Here is a 17,942-nt window from a genome sequence, read left to right on the forward strand (position 1 = left end):
CCCAAGACCACCCTCTGCACATCAGCGTTTGCTAACAGGCACATCTAACCACACACAGGCAGTCCAGAGTGAGTTTCTTATCCTCTCATACGGGCATTCCTGGGCTATCCTTTCAGCACAGTCAAGTTCAGAAGGGCCTGAGCCCCTGCCACTTGTGCTCCTTTATCTTTCTGTTGAGAGGTTACTTCTTGGGAGACAAGGGACAAGACATTGTATAATCTGTGGTGGGGACAGGCTTGATGCCTGCCTTTAACTAGTTGTAGACACTCCAGGGAAGAATAAGAACATCTGTCTAGTCCCTGGCTCCTCCTCCCCAGCCCTGTTTCTGCCTTTGGCATTCAGTCCACAGGCTCCTGTGGCTTTACAATAGGGAAGGGTGGGGGAGGCCATTCCCGCCTTTTGCCCTACCAAGTCAAGGCAGTCTGCAGCCTCCCCTCCTGGCACGCACCTCATTAGCTGCACTTCAAGCCTAGCTTGCATTTGGTATTGCATGGAAGGCTGGATGGCAGCTCCCATAGGGACCTGGCAGACATCTCTTGCTTTCCATCTTCCATCCCGTCTGCGGTTGTGGTGAAAAGAAACACCCCTCCCCCAAAGAAGCTGCAGAGTGAAATGGGCTGGGCAGTGGCTGTGGTTACCTCTGGAGCCTGGGAATGTCACGGTTGGTCATAGGAGATTTCTTCTGCGGCTTCAAGCTAGAGTAGTAGGGCAGGCTGGAAGGGGGACACATGAGATGCGTGCATGGACCCCTCATTCTGGCTGGTGCGGGATGTGCTTAGAAATGGGTAAAGGGACTCCAGTATCTGTTCTTGTTCATCTGGAGCCCTTTAAAGGAAGAGTCAAACACAGAATACAAGCAAGGGGCCTGTGTAAGCTTTGTGTCAGACAGCTGCAGACAGGCTGATGCTGCGATGAACCGAGCCACAGCTGACCCTGTGCACTGGCTGCCAGGCGCTCTCTCTGCTGAAGTTCCATCACACCAAACCAGGGGAAGCAGAAAAGCTGCACCAGGCCTGCTATTCCCCTCCACTCACTCTGACTCAAACCTGTAGGTGAGCACAAACCCTTTTCCTACTCTGGGGCTGCACCCAGAAGGGAAAGTGGAAGGTTGAGCTTAGCCTAGCACAGCATGGAGAGCGGGTCCATGCTTCGTCCTGACCTTGGCCTGGCTGGCGCCTCTAGAAAAGTCAGGGCAGCTGGGTGTGGTCGCGAACACCTTTAATCCCAGCACTTGGGAGGCAGAGGCAGGTGGATTTCTGAGTTCAAGGCCAGCCTGGTCTACAAAGTAAGTTCCAGGACAGCCAGGGCTATACAGAGAAACCCTGCCTTGGAACCCCCCCCCAAAAAAAAAAAAAGAAAAAAGAAAAGTCAGGGCAGCAAAGTGGGTTTTCCCTGGTGTGTCCATGTGACAGGGGAAGCGTATGAAACCCACCCTGATGACACATGCCCTTCACTGTCCCTGCAGCTGTCCTGTTGGGCAGGAGTTGCAGCTAGCCTGCCCGGCTTGCAGTGATGGTTTGCAAGCCTCCCAGCTGCAGAGCAGTCTCCCAGGCTTGGGGATGTAAAAGGTGGCCAAGGTTCCTGCGCCTACTTAGCTCAGTGTAGAGTCAGTGTAGCAGAACCTCTGGATAAACGTGCCTGCATCCTGTGCCTTAGGTTCTGTCAGATACCTGGCTTCCCAGGTGGCTTTCCCATGGCTGGCAAGGAGAGGCACCTAAACACAGGTCCACGTTGGCAGGGCTGTGTTTTGGTCTCCTCTGGTGTGAGCAGTACTCCACAGGTCCCAGGAGCATCTGACTTTACAAACGCTGGAGGTGGGCCCTTTTATAGCTTCTCCATCTAAGGAGAGGCTCTGCTTGTTTGAGAGGTGGAAAGAGAGATTGCTATGAAGCCAGGAGAAGGAAAATTAGTCAAAATTCCTTATCCCAGTGGCTAATCCAAGGATAGAAAATAGCATTCCGTGTACTTCCCTAAGAAAGCTAATCCTCAGTAGAGATGGGGACTGGGGCGGACGAACACAGCAGAGAAATCCTATACCCCTGAGATAATGTGAAACAGAGCCGGGACCCAGGAAAGCTTGTATTGCTTGCAGCAGACTGGGGGCTGGGGGCAGCGGGGGAGGTTAGAGATTGTGAGGGATTTCTGTAGATTCTTCTTTTATGGGCCAGCTATGTGTGATCCTGGGTACTTCAGCATTACAGATGTCCTCAGAAGAGAGGACCTCCATTCCTTCCCTCCAGAGTTCCGGCCTTAAAGCTGTAAATCATCAAATGAGGGCTGATGGGAAGAGGAGGAACCCGCAGATCCTTTGACTCCAGCTCTGACTTTGTCTTGCCCCATTTCCTGTTCTCCTAAAGTCAGGGGGAGGGGGCTCTCCCACGGCCAGGCAGTTGGAGGGCCATGCTCGGGGTGGGGTCGCTGGTGTCGATCACCCCTCTCCCTCCCCTGCCACACTTAAGCTTGCCATAGCCAGGGATTAAAATGAACTAAGTGCTCTCCAACAGCCAGGCAGACCCACCGCCAACCTTGGGCTGCCCTTTGCGCTCAGGGAACTTTGTTCTCTCTATTCTCCCAATACTCAGGACACAGCATTTGTCCATCACGTACTTTCTAAGTGCCACCCGTGTCCTGGAAGAGGAAGACTTGGAACTTGTCTGTGAACAAGATTTATGCACTAGATGTCTAACTGACAGGCTGCTTGAGGGCCAGTGTGGGCACCCTCAGAGTTAAAAGCCCCTGTGCAACAAATCATTTGATGTGGGCTGTGACCAAGAGCCTGGGTGTCACGAAGGACTGAACTCAAACTAGCAGCCTGTCCCCCTCTAGTTCCTAGTCATCTTCACATGTGACTGGCCATGGTCCACCATCAGCAAGACAGGGCTTCCTCTGTGTACACATGTGTGCACACATTAAGGATCTGTCCCTGTGCTTGCTAGAGGCAGGGTAGAGCTGGGACAGACTACCTACTCGGCATTTGTACTTTGATTTAATAGCTCATAAGACCTCACACCAGAGAGAGACTCCCCATTCGTTGCTTCTGTTTTAGATGTTGAGAATCTGAGTAGAGTCAAAACCATTCAATAGGGAGATTAATTCCACATTTTCTGTCTTTAAAATGAACAAAGGAGGGCTGGTGAGATGGCTCAGTGGGTAAGAGCACCCGACTGCTCTTCCGAAGGTCCAGAGTTCAAATCCCAGCAACCACATGGTGGCTCACAGCCATCCGTAACGAGATCTGGGGCCCTCTTCTGGAGTGTCTGAAGACAGCTACAGTGTACTTACATATAATAAATAAATAAATCTTAAAAAAAAAAAAAAAAATGAACAAAGGAGTTAGATGTGTGTAGCACAGTCCAGGTTCCTAGAGCCAATAGCCATCCCTAGAACATTCTCCCAGACCTACCACTTTTACTCACAGTGGTGTGCCAGAGTAATGGAACCTTTTTTTTTTTTTTAATGACACTCCTTAGCCTCTAATAAGAGTCCTGTATTTGGGGGGATACTGGGGAACCCAAGACCCTCCAGAGAGACCTCCTGGGGGGAACCCAAATCAGCCACAGTCCTGGAAATGATTAAGAACAGTTTTCCATCGTAGGGGAGCTATAAGAAGCCATAGACCTCCTTGCACCCCACTGGCTCAGACCCTCCTAGGACTGATCACAGGAAACTCCTTTGGAACGTCAGTGTGTCCCAAAATTCCAAAGCCCAGCCAGGGCAAGAGCTAGGGGCATCATGTTGCCTACAGTGCACCCTATTCCCACCCCTACAGTATGTGTTGAATAAACATGAGTTATTAAGTGAGCATTGCAGTAGCTTTGAGAGCTGTATTTTACATACAAAAGAACTGAAGCCCTGAATGTGGTAACGTAGCCGAGGCCAGTCAGCCAGCTGGTCAGGTTCAGATGTGAGCATGGGCCATCAAAGTCAAGATCCTGCTCTTTTGTCCTACAGGCCAAAGCTTCTCACTGAGACTAGCTGTGACATTTCCCAGGGGTTCACACCCCTGCTACAGCCACAAACACAAAGGAGAGGAAGGCAGGCCCCAAGCATGAGCTGGGGCGAGGAGGGGATCCTGGGACAGAAGTTGTCCCTGGGCTTCAGGAAGCAGTAGTGGCCACAAGTGCCATTTGAGTGTCACACACAAGGAGTCTGATGTCTTGAGTAGAAAGGGTATCACATCCTAGAGGCGGTGGGAAGGATGGGATTCAAGGGTCACCCAGGACAGGGGTCACTAGGAAGCTGCGATGTGGGTGTTGAGGGGACAGACAGGCAGGGAAGGTGTGGGTCCGTAAGGCTGGTGTGTGCTAGCACAGAAGGAACCCCTTCTCTGCAGAGCCCTGCTGGGGCTACCATGGTTGCTATGAGACAGCTGAGTGCTACCTTCTGCCCAATGCTGCTGTCTTTTCCTAGCCAGAGTAGATCTCTGTCTTGCTCCAGACTAGGGAAGATGTCTCAGGCCGAGGCTTCCCTGCTAGACTTCAGTTCCTCCTCCTCTTGCCCAGGCAGGCGTGTGACGTGGCTCCTGGCTTAGCCACCTTGCCCACTTCCATGTTACCTACTTTCCAGCTCATGGAGCAGGCCCAGGAGGTGCCCTCCTATCTGGAATCTATTCCCTCTCCCAAGAGGGCCCAGGATTCTCCTTGGAGTAAGACCTGACCACAGGGAAGTGCTTTGGCCAGGGCGGGTCATAGCTGCTGGGAAGAAGGTCCCCAGAGCTGAGTGGGGAGTCGGGTAACCGAGGGAAGCTGCGGTGAGTCCGGCGCATGTGCAGACCCTCCCGAGAGTCTAGCCATGTATCTGAGAAGTATAGCTAGAGTGGCCGGCACACCACGTGCCTAACAGCTCACTTCTTAATTCCTCCTGAGATATATGTCACTTACCATCAGTGATAGCAGAACGGTTTTGCCAAAACTCAGCCCTCCCAGACTTCTACTGGTGACAGCAATGTCTAGACAGCCTCAGGAGCCAGAGTCCCTTGTCCTGCATGTAGTAGGTCTTCTGCACAGGTGGTGGCAATGGCTGAGGGAACAGTAGCTGCTCGAAGGTCTGTGACTCTGAGCATGTGTCATTGGTCTGTGTTCTGAAGAGCCTTCCATCCCTCTGCTTGTGGGACCCGGGGGCTAGGGTCAGGTCTTCACCCAGAGTTCCTTCAGCCACCAGCAGACACCATATCATCTTTCCCGATGGCATCTGCTCAGACCTGTGACTTAGTGACACAGTGAAGGCTTCCTCCTTCCCTCCTCTTTTTGGCTAGGTCCTCTACTCTAACTTCCTTCTTTCTTTTTTTCTTTTCTTTTTTTTAAATTGTTTTGTTTTTCTTTTTGAGACAGGGTTTCTCTGTGTAGACCTCTATAGACCAGGCTGACCTCGAACTCAGAGATCCGCTTGCCTCTGCCTCCCTAGTGCTGGGATTAAAGGCCTGCACCACCACCATCAGGACCTCAGCCCATATTCCTCTCGTGTACCTTTTCCTACCCGAGCACACTGGCCTCCCGACTGTTTGCCAGGTGTCCCTCAGCCTTTCCACTCATCCTGTGCATCAGTCTGCCACCTGGTGACATGTGTCAATCTTCTCCCAGAGGTGGCCTCCCCAGCCCTGAGAGCTGCAGCCTGAGGCCCAGAGCCCATTCTGTCAGGATCGCCATTCCAGTCAGTAAGACATTCGCCCAGGTCCGCTCTCTTGCCGTCTTCCCAAATACACAGTGAAATGTGGGATAAAAGAAGAAATAAACAAGAAGAAAGAGTTGTAGAGCCGGGCAGTGGTGGTGCACGCCTTTAATCCCAGCACTCGGGAGGCAGAGGCAGGCGGAATTCTGAGTTCGAGGCCAGCCTGGTGGTCTACAGAGTGAGTTCCAGGACAGCCAGGGCTACACAGAGAAATCCTGTCTCAAAAAACAAAACAAAACAAAAAGGTTGTAGAAAGATGCAGTATAAGCCCACCTTGAGAAAACCAGGCCAGAGAAGGAAAGGGGCTGGTGAGACTGTAGGGGAGGCCAGTGGTGAGGAGACGGGAGATGAGCAGGAGGTGACCATGAGGAAGTAGAAGGGATGATGACAGGCCCACATAACCCAGGGAGAGAGCACGAGGGTGTCAGGGGCCATTCCCTGAGGTGAGGACCTCACAGGTACAACACAAGTTGTACCTGACCTTTTCATTATTTCACCTTCCCTTAAGGAAGAAATCTAATCTCCGAGGTCCTGGACTTTCTCACCCCTCCTTAAAATGCCCAGAGAACCCTTCTCTGGGAGTTTGCAGGGACCACCAGTGCAGTGTGGCCACCTGTGAGGCCCTGTGAACTCACCCTATCTTCCTAGTCACACCAGTCAGGGAAGCCAAGAGTTTCCCCTCGGTCACCTCAAGCCAGCAGATGCTCAAGCCCAGGCTCGGTGCCATGCAGGGCATCTGGTCAGGCCACTGTGGATTCTTGGTCCTGTCAAGGACAAGGCAGGAGGAGCTAGATTCAGTTGTTTGGGGGTCCCTGAGTTTTCTTGGGATCCTAGTGGGCCTTCAGCAGACACCTCGGAACTCATGCTGGTACAGAAAGACATCTTCAAAACGGCCCTGGGGCCGGGAGCCCAGGGCCAGACTTGCCAGGCCTGCATTTTGGTGCAACTTCTTTGAGAATCACCATGGTACTTAGGTGACTAAAAATAAAGGCTGTCACTTTAGAGTCCATTCGTTTTTGACTGTGTAGAAGGTCCTTCAGAATATTACATAAAATGTCTTACTCGCCTTGAACTGTGAGTGAAAGAAGCCGTATTTGCCTGGGGAATGTTGTCCTAACCGGGGGCAGATCGCTGTCTCCCCTCCCCTCAAAGGAAAATCAGGATGGAAATAGAATACCATTGTTGAGCCTATCCTAGGAGGATTTTCCTCCAGAAGCCCAAGATGAGTCACACTGGCAGCCCCACCCCCTGGCCCCAGCTCCTAAATCCTCACTTGCTGGGCTGAGCCAAGGGCTGGCCCAGCCACTTGTCACTACGCCCTTGGGTTTTGTCCCCAGCACCTCACTCCCTTCCTGCTATCCATTCACCTCGGCTGGGCAGCCCCTCCCTGGCTGTCTTCCACACGCAGGGCTCACAGCACCCTAGATTGTCCCCTGTCCTCCATCAGGGGCTTCTCCTCCCCCTCTGCCCCCTCCAGCTCTCCCCGCAGTGAGGATTGACTCAGAAGCGCTTATTCTGCTGCTCACTGAGCCTCCTCTAGACCAAGACAAGGCTGATGTGTCCCTTGGTCCCCTCCAAGGGACCTCACACTCCCTGTCTCTCCTGGGCTCTCTTCTCTAACCTGAGTCTTGGCTCACTCTCCAGAGAGTTCTCTAATTTTGTCTATTTTCCTCCAGGGCTTCCCTGTCTCCAGTCTGAACCACCCCCACCCCTCACACCCTCCCATCTTGCCTTCCCACAGCCCTGCAGCCCCTCCCGACAGCAGCCACATCCTCCACGCTCTTCCTGCAGTTCTCAGGTCTGTGTGGCCTGAGGCCCTCTCTCCGAATCACTGTGTGAGCTCCTGTGGTTCCTTCTTCCTTCCTTCCTTCTTTCTCTTTCTTGTATAAGTATGATGCACACACATACATACACACACATACATGCCTACACATACATGCCTGCACACGTACCACAGCATGCATGTAAAGGTCAGAAGACAGCTCTGGGGATTCAGGTCTTTCCTTCACCCGTGGATTCTAAGGATCACACTCAGAATGGCAGTCTTGTGGCTTACCTGAGGAGCCATCTCACCAACCCAACATTTTTTTCCTTGCTTTTATGGCTTCTGTGAAAATTCCAAACTTCGGTGTTTAGGCAAATTAAAGACCATTTGCCTGAGGTTTGGGGAGATGAAGCTGGCAATGGAGAAAGTGCGTCTCGGTGTTACCAGGTGTGTAACAAGGCGGGCCGGCCGGAGTCAGGAGCTCTGGAGGCCTCCGCCTTCTCTTTGGGCTGTGCATGCTTAGACATTGGGCTGGAAGTTGTGGTAGATGTTCTGCCCCGCGGGCACCTGCAACTTGGTCTGACACACTTCCATCCGAGGGCCTGGAAGGCCAGGTCTTACCCGCCTTTGTACTAAAGAACATCAAGGCAGGTAGGCTATGGAGTGTGCTGTACCAATATTGCAGGTGTACTTAAAAAAAAAAAGATTGATTTATGTATGTGAGTACATGGTAGCTGTCTTCAGACACGCCAGAGAAGGGCATCGGATCCCATTACAGATGGTTGTGAGCCACCACACAGGTTGCTGGGAATTGAACTCATGCCCTCTGAAAGAGCAGTCAGTGCTTTTAACCTCTGAGTCATCTCTCCAGCCCCCATGGGTTTACTTTTATTAAGGTCCCATTCACATCCTGAGGGACAGGGATGACCTTGTGTCCCAGCTCAGACAGATCAGACCCTCAGTGACAGGAGACTCCCATGGGGTTGAAATGAGGTGAGCAGCTAGCCACCTGTGTGACCAGGCTCCCCTGCAAGGCACTGGGCAGTCAGAGTCCTCTGGACACTGATGCAATACATACTTACCAAGCCCTGAGTCACTGACACTGGTGTAGACATGTGCTCCTGCAGGTAAAAGTCCCACTATGAAAAGGCCCACATGAAGTAGCTAAGGGAAGTCCCAGATGTCCACCATGATCCTCCAGATGTTTTGTCCCTCCTCCTCTGGGTCCTGGCAAAGTGGCAGCAGCCTCTCCCGGCCATTCCAGTGCTGTGACCTGTGCAGACCCTGGCCAGGGGCTTGCTTAGTTATATCACCAGGCTAAGTGTGTGTGTGATCCTGCTACTCAGATACCCTGGTGGGCCTTCCACTGCTGGGAAAATCCTCTCCTTTGTGGAAGAAAACAACATCATGCACTGGGGATATAGCGGAGTTGGTAGTCATGTATCTAGCATGCACAAAGCCCTAAATTTGATGCCCAGCACCTAACTGGGCATTAATCAGGCATGATGGCGGCTCGTGTATGCCTGTGATCCTAGCACTAGAGGCAGGAAAAATTCAAGGCCACCCTCAGCTTCATAGAGTTCAAGGCCAGCCTAGGCTACAGTAGACCTTGTTCCAAAACAAAGGAAAAAGAAGAAGAAAAAAATCTAGAATTTTTCTGGAAAGATACACAATTCGAATTAAAGTGGGTTACAGTCTCACACAGATACCGCAGTGGAAGTGAAGACGTGGTTCCCAGGGCCCAGTTCTGTCATGGGAACCCTTGTTCTTAGTGAAAATGAATGCACATGTTTTATTGGAATGGGATCCATTGAGGGGGAAACTATCAAACAAAGAATGCCAGAGAGCACTGGTACCTAGAAAGCCCCTCCTGCCCAAGCCCAGCAACGTATCTGGAACTGTATAGTTAGTTATTCCTGGTGGTGACTGCCACCAGGGGCAGAACAGACAGAGAAAGTGTGGCCCAGATGCAAAGATGTCTCGACTCTTCAAGCTGGCCTGGCAGGGAGGGAAGCCTGAGAATGGTAGTGGGGTGGGGGGTGCAAGTACGAGGGGCGCACTATGAAGCATCCCTTGCCAGACATGGTGTTCTTGTCTCTCATCCCAGCACTGCAAGGGTTGAGGCAGGAGGATTGCCACAAGTTTGAGGTCTGACGTACATACAACGAGGCTTCAAAGCAAGGAGTCCCCTTCAGAACTGTATGCAAACGTGTCCCCAGTGGGCCTGCCACCCTCCATTATTCCATTTAATCTAATATGGACACATTTAAGGACCACATCCCTGCCAGGCTAAAGTATGGGCCTCCCTCCTATGGAACCAAGTAGAGGTCCCAGTACTGCCATTGGCCCAGCAAGTCTTGTTTTTTAGATCCACAGTTTCTGCGTTTGGAAATTGGGTTCCTATTAAAAGTTTAAAAGGGGAAGAAAAAAGAAAAAGCAGGCAGAAAAGGAAATGCCATCAGTCCTGCTCCCCCACTGTGGCCTTGAGTCCCGACTGTCTGTCGGAAAGGGTCTGGAAGGAGACCGATTCTGGCAGTGTGAGAGTTTGACAGCAGCCAATGGAAACTCGCAGGAATGCTGCTTGGGCTAGCCGGGGGCTGTTTCCACTGCTGCTTTTACGAGATGCAGACCCGTTCCTCCATTCCTCCATCCTTGGCTGGCCAACTTGAAGATATGAGGAGTTCTTTGAGCGTAGCTCTGCCTCGGGGGTCCAGTTCCTGTTCTACAGGCAGTGATTTTTCAGGTTCTGTCCTATGATCTAGAGTACAGAGTCCTCCCATCCCTGGCCAGCTCATGCAGAAGGGGCCAGCCATCAGATGGAGCACCCTCTATGACAGCTGACGTCCACACAGGATGCTGTGAGAATTTATAGCTGCTGCATTGAAGGGGAAACTCTTTCTCCAAATGTCTGTTTTATTAAGTGTATGAAAGCCTCCTTTCTGCTGGATCAAGCTCAAGCCCTCGTGGAGCCTCGGGGAATGAGATGATCTCTGTTGAGAAACGTTCCCTGGCCTTTCCAGTGACGGTGGGAGCCAAGCTTGCTGCGCTCCGTGCAGGGACCGTGTCTTCACAAATGCAGTAGGCACTCAGCAACCCTCAGTGATGGAAATGAAATGACCGGTCAGCTCAGCCTGGTAGGGTAGGTGAGACTGGAGGGACAGGCAGAGGGACAGCCCTTGGCCAAGTGTACAGCTGCCCAAAGCCAGGGGAGGTAAACAGATTTCCACAGCTTTTGTGGGAGCCCTGTCTGCAAGACTGGTCTTGGTCCATGAAGTACACATAGCCTTAGGTACACTGGGTGTGTGGAAGTGGTTCCAGAAGGCATTATCACTTGCCAGTGATCACCCTAGTCCTCACCCCCAGGTGGCACTGTCTCACTCTTTCCTCATAGACCCACATAACTAGAGCCCCCACCCTCTGGGCTCGGGCTGGTGGGGTGACTGAGGACTGACTTCCCAGCTTTGTCTCCTGCCAGCCTTGGAAGAAGTGCCCTTAGCATGGAGGGAGGTCTCTGTCCTGGGCAGGAGTACCAGACTAGGGCTCAGGATTCCCTAGACCATGGCTGTCTTGGGGGGAACGACTGGAGGCTATGAGATCTGTCATCTGTCTTCTCTCTTGCTGCCCACAAACTCCAGAGACGGGTGCAGAGGGCATGAAAGGCCAAGCATAGCCCACTGGCAGGTAGTGAGGCACCTGGTATTTGGGTACCAGGCTGAAGTGGCTTATACTGACTCCTAGGGCAGCGAGGCAGGCTTTCCATCCTGAGCCTGATACCTTTTCTTTTGCAGACAGTGTCCATTCTGGAACAGCGACTGACACTGACAGAAGACAGGCTGAAGCAGTGCCTGGAGAACCAGCAGCTAATCATGCAGAGAACGCCACCGTGATGAGGGGAGCAAGGATCAGGAGCTCAGTGATTGGGGGGATAGCAGGCCAGGGATTTGTATGGGGACTTGAGTAAATAAATAAAGGGATCCCACCTGAGAGAGCCACATCTTACCCAGTCTGGGATTGGGTGCCCTCCTCCCCACCCCTGCAAGTGCTGTCTGTACCTGGAGCTTCTCCATCTGACAATGGGAAGCTCCCAGTGGGCAAAGCCACACAGAAAGGAGACTGAAGACCCAGAAGGCAGGGCCACATGCAGTTTAACAAACTCAGAATCCTAAGATGGTGGTCTCTCCTCTCTCTCTCTCTCTCTCTCTCTCTCTCTCTCCCTCTTCTCTCTCTCTTTCTCTCTCTCTCTCTCCCTCCCTCCCTCCCTCTCCCCCCCCCCCACTTGCTAGGTCTTCATTTACCTCACCTTCAGCCTCCTGACTGGTTTCTAAGTTGACTGCTCTTTCCTTAGATGAGCCAAGAATTTCTTTCCATTTGACCCTCCCCCTGCCCAAAGCCCCCCAGGGGACCCACCCAGGTCAGGTTTGTTCAGGACAAGCTGGATGGGATAGGTGGAGCCTTTGCAATGCCCTTAATTCCTGTCACCACATATATTCACCAAGACCCATGGCTTCTTCCTTTCTATATGCATGAGAGTAAAGGAATCTGAAAATGCAGACCGCTTTGCCTGATCTTGTGCAGGAATGGCTTGTTCTGGGTAAGACCCACTCAGCCCTCCCATCCCAAGGTCCCTAAAGGGAGAGTCACAGCAGAGGCAGGAAGTGGGGTGCTCAGAGACCAAGGATACCCTTATTTGCAAGGATAGCCAAAGGCCCTGTGTACTACCCACAGCCTCTTAACTGGCTTCCATAGGATGTAGAAACCCCGGGCATTCTGTTTCCATTCATTCATGAGGGCTTCCAGGGGCCTCCTCCTCCACATCTGGACTGGGAAAACCACAGTGAGCGCGTTCCATGTCTGAGTTGCTTGTGCCTTCAGCCTTGAGCATCTTGGAGCTTAGCCAATCAGGGAGGTCCTTACCCGCCTAGCTTACTGCCCTGCACCAAGGTGGGTCTCAGTGCTGGAACTTCTCAGAAGCTGTCAGTACCGGTGGGTAATACAGCCAGCCCTTGCAGCTTCCAGGAGAAGCAGAGCCTGAAAGTCTTAAGACTTCAGGCTGGCAAGAGGGTCAATCTGTGTTGATTTCTGATAAGCCGTAGTATGGGAGGTTGCCTCCTCCAGCTTCCATTAGGTATGGAAAGCTGAATTCCAGGGTCAGACCTTGGTCCTGCCCACCCCAAGCTGTACCCCTTAATACTGTGGTCTAACCAATCTGAGGCTCTGCTTGATAGAGTTTTGAAGTAATGACCCTGTTCCTCCAGGTGCTGTCTCCCCCCACACACACACACACCCCTCCCTGCCCAGTGCAGACTACTGGCTCAAGGGAACCTGTTGCTCCGTCCAGTCCCACTAGATGGCAGAGCCTTTTGTCAGGGACAGCAGGTGGGGAAGAGCCAGGGGCTCCCAGGATGCCCTGAGAAGCTGCGGTGTAAGAAGCCCAGTGGCCTCTGGTAGGGAGGCCGCCTCGGGAGACAAGCACCCCATCGCATGAGCCTTAGCTGGCAGCCAGCCCAAAGGGCACTGCTTGTGTGGCCAGCCTTGTCATCCCCTCCCATGCTGCCTCCGCCACCCAGCATGGGCTCTTTTGGTGGAGGCAGGCAGAGTGTAGCTAGGCTCACATGGGAGCATACGCCTTTAATTCCAGCACCCAGTAGGCAGAGGCAGGCGGATCTCTGAGTTTGGGCCTATTCTCACAGTGAGACCTGGTCGGTCTCAAAACACAAGTGGGAGTGGGAACAGAGCATCAGCATCCACCCATCCTTCTCTGCTTCCTGGCTCGGGGTCGGTAGTAACCGGCTGCTGCAAGCCCGGGCTGCCACGGCGTCCCTACTGTGACAACTGTGAACCAAATAAACCTTCCCTTGCTGAAGCTGCTTTTCCACGTCTTCTGTCAACGCTATGGAGAAGGTAAGAGGCTGCCCTCAGGAGGAGCCTCTGCAGCTCACACACCTCCCTCAGCAGAGCTGCCAGGAAGGGACCTCAGGGGTCCCAGCCTCCTCACATCGCTCTTGGAATGAGCAGAGATCTTAACTTCCATGCCCAGGGCAGATTTACAAAGGGCTGAAGCTCATTTAGGACCAAGATCTCCCAAAAGGATTTTTCCCCCTACCAACCATGAGACCCAACTCAGAACCTGCCTGGTTGGGGCAGGGTTCTAGAGTTCTCTTACGCAGACTAGCTACTCTGCCATGTCCTACCCTTGTGAAGAAACCTTAGGCTGCCTGAAAGGGCCAATACAGGGCCCTGGGTGGACTTCCAGTACCCTGCAAGGTTGAAGGTCATGTAACGGGGCCTTGCTTGCAGTATTTATCTCCCCAAATGATACTATCAACCCTACCTAATAGCCATGCTGACCCTCCCCCCTCCCTTCTGCTGCCAGGCACAAAAGCATCCCCTCTGGAAGTTTAGCCAGAGGCTCTGTACTGGCTGGTTTTGTGTATCAACTTGACACATCTGGAGTTATCACAGAGAAAGGAGCCTCCCTTGAGGAAACGCCTCCATGAGATCCAGCTGTAAGGCATTTTCTCAATTAGTGATCAAGGGTGGGAAGGCCCATGGTGGGTGGGACCATCTCTGGGCTGGTGGTCTTGGGTTCTATAAGAAAGCAAGCTGAGCAAGCCAGGGGAAGCAAGCCAGGAAGTAACATCCCTCCATGGCCTCTGCATCAGCTCCTGCTTCCTGACCTGCTTGAGTTCCAGTCCTGACTTCCTTTGGTGATGAACAGCAGTGTGGAAATGTAAGCTGAATAAACCCTTTCTTTCCTCCCCAGCTTGCTTCTTGGTCATGTTTGTGCAGGAATAGAGACCCTGACTAATGCTCCAAATCTTGGATTGAATGACTGAGCTCCCAGAAAAGCAAACTGTAGTTCGCACCCCCAGTGTGCTCTGTCCTTATCCCTTTGTCCCCCTAAGATGAAGCTAAGTTGCCACGGCCAGCTTCTCCAGGTTCCAGGGCTTGGACCCGCACTTCTTGTCAGAGAAGCAATGGTGGCAGGCCAGGTGGGCTTTGATAAGCACGGTGCCTGGAAGAAGTTGTCAAGCCTGACCGCAGCCCGTGATTTCCTAGTTTGCTTCCGCTACTGACCCAGAGCAACTTGGGGAAGAAAAGGCTGACTTGACTGACACAGCCGGATCTCAGTCCATCCCTACGGGAAGTCAGGGCAGGAACCCAAGCAGGAGCCTGGAAGCAGAAACTGAAGAGGAGGCAGGCCATGGAGAAACACTGACCCCATTCTCCATGGCTCAATCAGCATTTCTATAGAAACTAAGACCACTAGCTGAGGGGTGGCACCAGAGTGGGGCTGGGCCTTCCCACATCAATCATTAATCAATAAAATGCACCCCCAGACTTGCCTACAGGTAGGCCAATATGAAGGAACCATCGTCTCAGTTGAGGTTCCCCCCCCATTCCCAAATGACCCTAAGTTGACCCAGACTAACCAGCACACATGGCAAGCCCATCTGCCCTCATCTTTGAGTACTGCCCCCAGGGGCTCCTATCAGGTAGGTTTCAAGGTCCCCAAAGGCCTGTGGCCATTTCACAGTCTCCACAGGAACTCTCTCTGTCTCTTTCCTGCCTTCTGTCCTGGAATCTCTGGATTTCTTCCTGGTAGTGGGCATCTGGGGCAGGGGCAGCGCAGCAGCTCAGTTAAGATGTTGTTCCTCATCCATGTCACAGGCCCTAGCTCTGTGGTCTTGAAAAGTCCTCTCCTATTTCTTGACCTCCGTAAAACACGCCGAATTGAGTGTGGACAACATATGCCTGTCTTTCCCTGACAGCCAGGTCTCTTTCCTGGCACTTGGCTCTTCGTGTCAGTGGGGACAGGGGACTTGGTTCCAGGGTCTCTCTGGCTCAAATTCTAGATGGCCCTCATTTCCTAGTCCAAGAGCTCCTGCCACCGGGAGCCATCTCCAGGGGCAAGAAGGAAGTTGGGAGTGTGAAGAGGTAAAAATTCCAAAGCTGCCACCTCCTCTGTCACAGGGAGGCCAGCACAGGCTTCGGGGTGGATGTTTGTGATTACCCAGAATCCCGGAAACCCAGCCCGCTGAGCAAGCAAGTACATGGTGAGTCACCCTCACCCTCATCCCAGCTCCCTGTCATTAACCTCATCTTCCTAACGATTTGCTCAAGACAGTCCCGGGAAGGCTCAAGCCTACACTGGTGTGTGACCGTGTGAGGGGGACCCGAAGCACAGGGCCAGTTTCTCACAAAGCAGCCCCACTCTACCTGCCCCACCCCACCCTGGGCTGCTGAAGAGGGACGCCGTGTTTGCTAAGGGAGCACTGTCAGGCCGGTGGCAGTCTCATTGACCTCAGAGCATAATCCCACTTCGGACTTAGTTCCTTTGCCTGGTAGACTAGCCCACCCCAGCTACAGCCCAGTGAGCAGAGGAGTGTCACACCTCCCTGTGACAGAGGAGGTGGCCTCAGCTCCACCACACTAAGGAAGTGTCCCTCTAAAAGCTTCGCCTTGTCTTTTGGCCCAGGATGGGGGTGCTCATGACTGTGCCATGAACCATCCCTGAGTTCTTGCTGCCTAGCTGCTAGAAAGCATGGGGAGCCAGCCCCTTCTGCATGTGGAAGCACTCTCCAGAGATCCTGTTTATAGAGCAAGGGGAGGAGTTCCCACTTAGGTGAGGCCACCAACCTGGTGGCCTGGAGTCAGTTGTGGAAGAACCCCCAGCCCTTACCCCTCCCACTCCTATGCCTGGAGAAGTCCGTTCACTGGGAGGAAGGGAAGAAGCCTGCTTTCCTACTGTTTCCTGTTCTCAGCCCTCCGCTTCTCTCTCTCGGGCACAGCGTGTGTTCCTGGAAGGGGGGCTTTAGTCTGTTCAGTGGGTGCTCTGTGGCAGAGGTTGGGCCTTCAGGTCAATGTCACAATGGCAACACACACACCAGTGCCTCATCCATCTCCACCTTCCAGACGGGCATCGGCACTTGGTGAGTGAGACTTTCCTAAGCGCCCAGGCCTGTGTGTTCCCTTGATCTCCAGGGCTACCCCCTAGGGGATGGTAACCACGCTCAGGGCTGAGATGGGATCATGCGCCCAAGGCTTGCACATGGTGACCTCTCGCCAGCCCTGCCCAGGATCCAGCGTCTTGTCCCTATGACACTGCTGCAGAGTTTGTCCCTCAGAACCCTCTGAACCCTGGAAAGCAGTGTGTTAGCACTCCTGCCCCTCCAGGTAGCAGCTCACATGCGCCCACACCTATGCCTGCTCTCTGGAAACAAGGTACGTTCTGTCCCAGTAAACGTGACTGCTATGGGACAAGTCTCTGGCAGGAGCTGGGAGACTGACCTGTTCTGAGGCTGCCCCTGGAGTGTGGGTTGCAAGCATCTCCCCCAAATAGTTGGGATGCACCTAGAGCAAGGCCAGTCATGAGCTCCCACAAGGATGTCCACAGCCCTGTGAGAAGTGGCTAGTCTCCTGCTGAGAACCGAACAGACTAAAGCCCCCCTCTGATCTGAAGGAGACGAAGTCCCATAGACCCCTCTGATGGGAGTGGAAGTCTTAGGCAGGAATGCCAGGTGAGGACCACCAACATCGCTGATAGCATGAACCTGTTCCCCTCCTGCAAATCAACAGAAAGCCCAGCAGCAGCAAGCCAAGGCCTTGCCAACCTTTCTCCCGTGCCTGCCCCTGGCAGCACAGCACTCAGGCTGCCAAAGGGTCCAGCAAAAAGAGAACAAATAATAGAAAGCTCATAAGACAGCTCACCCCACTCCCGCTCAGCCTCCAAAGACAGGCCAAGGGGGCCCTCATTCTCATCCCCCATGGTGTATTTCTCATTGCTCAGCCCCAGGGTTCCTGCACCCAGAAATGCAGGACCTCACCCCCAAGCCTCGGCCTTCATACACACAGTGACAGCAACTTGTCGGTGGTGGCTGAGACAATTCACAAACAATTCCGAGAGCTGCATTTCTCTGCAGTGAAATAAGACCCAAGCCCAGGAAGTCATTAGGAACCCAAGAGGCAGGCCTGTATTACTGGTGCCCCCCCCCCAATGCTAGCCAGTATTCCTAGGAGGGGTTCCATTGTCCTCCACGAGTCCTCGAAGGTCACTGCCCAAATGTCACACATCTTTTACTGGACTCCACCACCCACCACAGACCAGCATGGCCTCTTCCCAGTGGGACTTCCAAGCATGTGCCAGGCCTTTCCATGTGTTATCTGTGAGTGCCAAGGTGAGGTGAGGTGCAGACTGGTGTTTAGCTCCTCAAATCACCAGGCCTGGTGCAAGGACAGGGCTTGAGACAGGGCTCTGTCACTAGTCACCGGAAGGGGGGAGGCTTCTATCCCCATCCTCATCCGGGTGCTATACACCAAACCCCTATGGTCCGGGACCTAGACAAGCAGAGGCAGGAGTCTGGCTTTTTCTATCTGAGAGAAGAGCAGCCTCCTAGGGGCCTCTTGCACCACCCCCATCGGACCACTGGCCTGGGGCCTCCTGCAGGGGCCTAGGAGCCTGCCTACCAATCTGGGGTACTGTAGAGCTTCTGGGGACTGAGCCTGCCTT

General features: G+C 53.2%; 1 protein-coding gene across 3 annotated transcripts in view; it reads left to right on the forward strand.

Moving 5' to 3' along the window:
* The window catches only part of Poc1a (POC1 centriolar protein A), a 70,788-nt gene extending 57,493 nt beyond the window's left edge, over window positions 1-13,295 (forward strand). For all 3 annotated transcript variants that reach the window (XM_085827972.1, XM_021172097.2, XM_085827973.1), the window contains exon 11: window positions 11,221-13,295. Coding sequence is in view for 2 of the 3 variants with exons in the window: in XM_021172097.2 (XP_021027756.1) it covers window positions 11,221-11,319 (99 nt within the window). In the remaining variant the exon portion in view is untranslated. The remainder of the gene's footprint in view (window positions 1-11,220) is intronic.
* Window positions 13,296-17,942: the final 4,647 nt, after the last annotated feature.

The sequence above is a fragment of the Mus caroli genome, unplaced genomic scaffold, assembly GCF_978045245.1.
Source record: "Mus caroli unplaced genomic scaffold, Mus_caroli_1 scaffold_11, whole genome shotgun sequence".
Classification (NCBI taxonomy): Eukaryota; Metazoa; Chordata; class Mammalia; order Rodentia; family Muridae; genus Mus; species Mus caroli.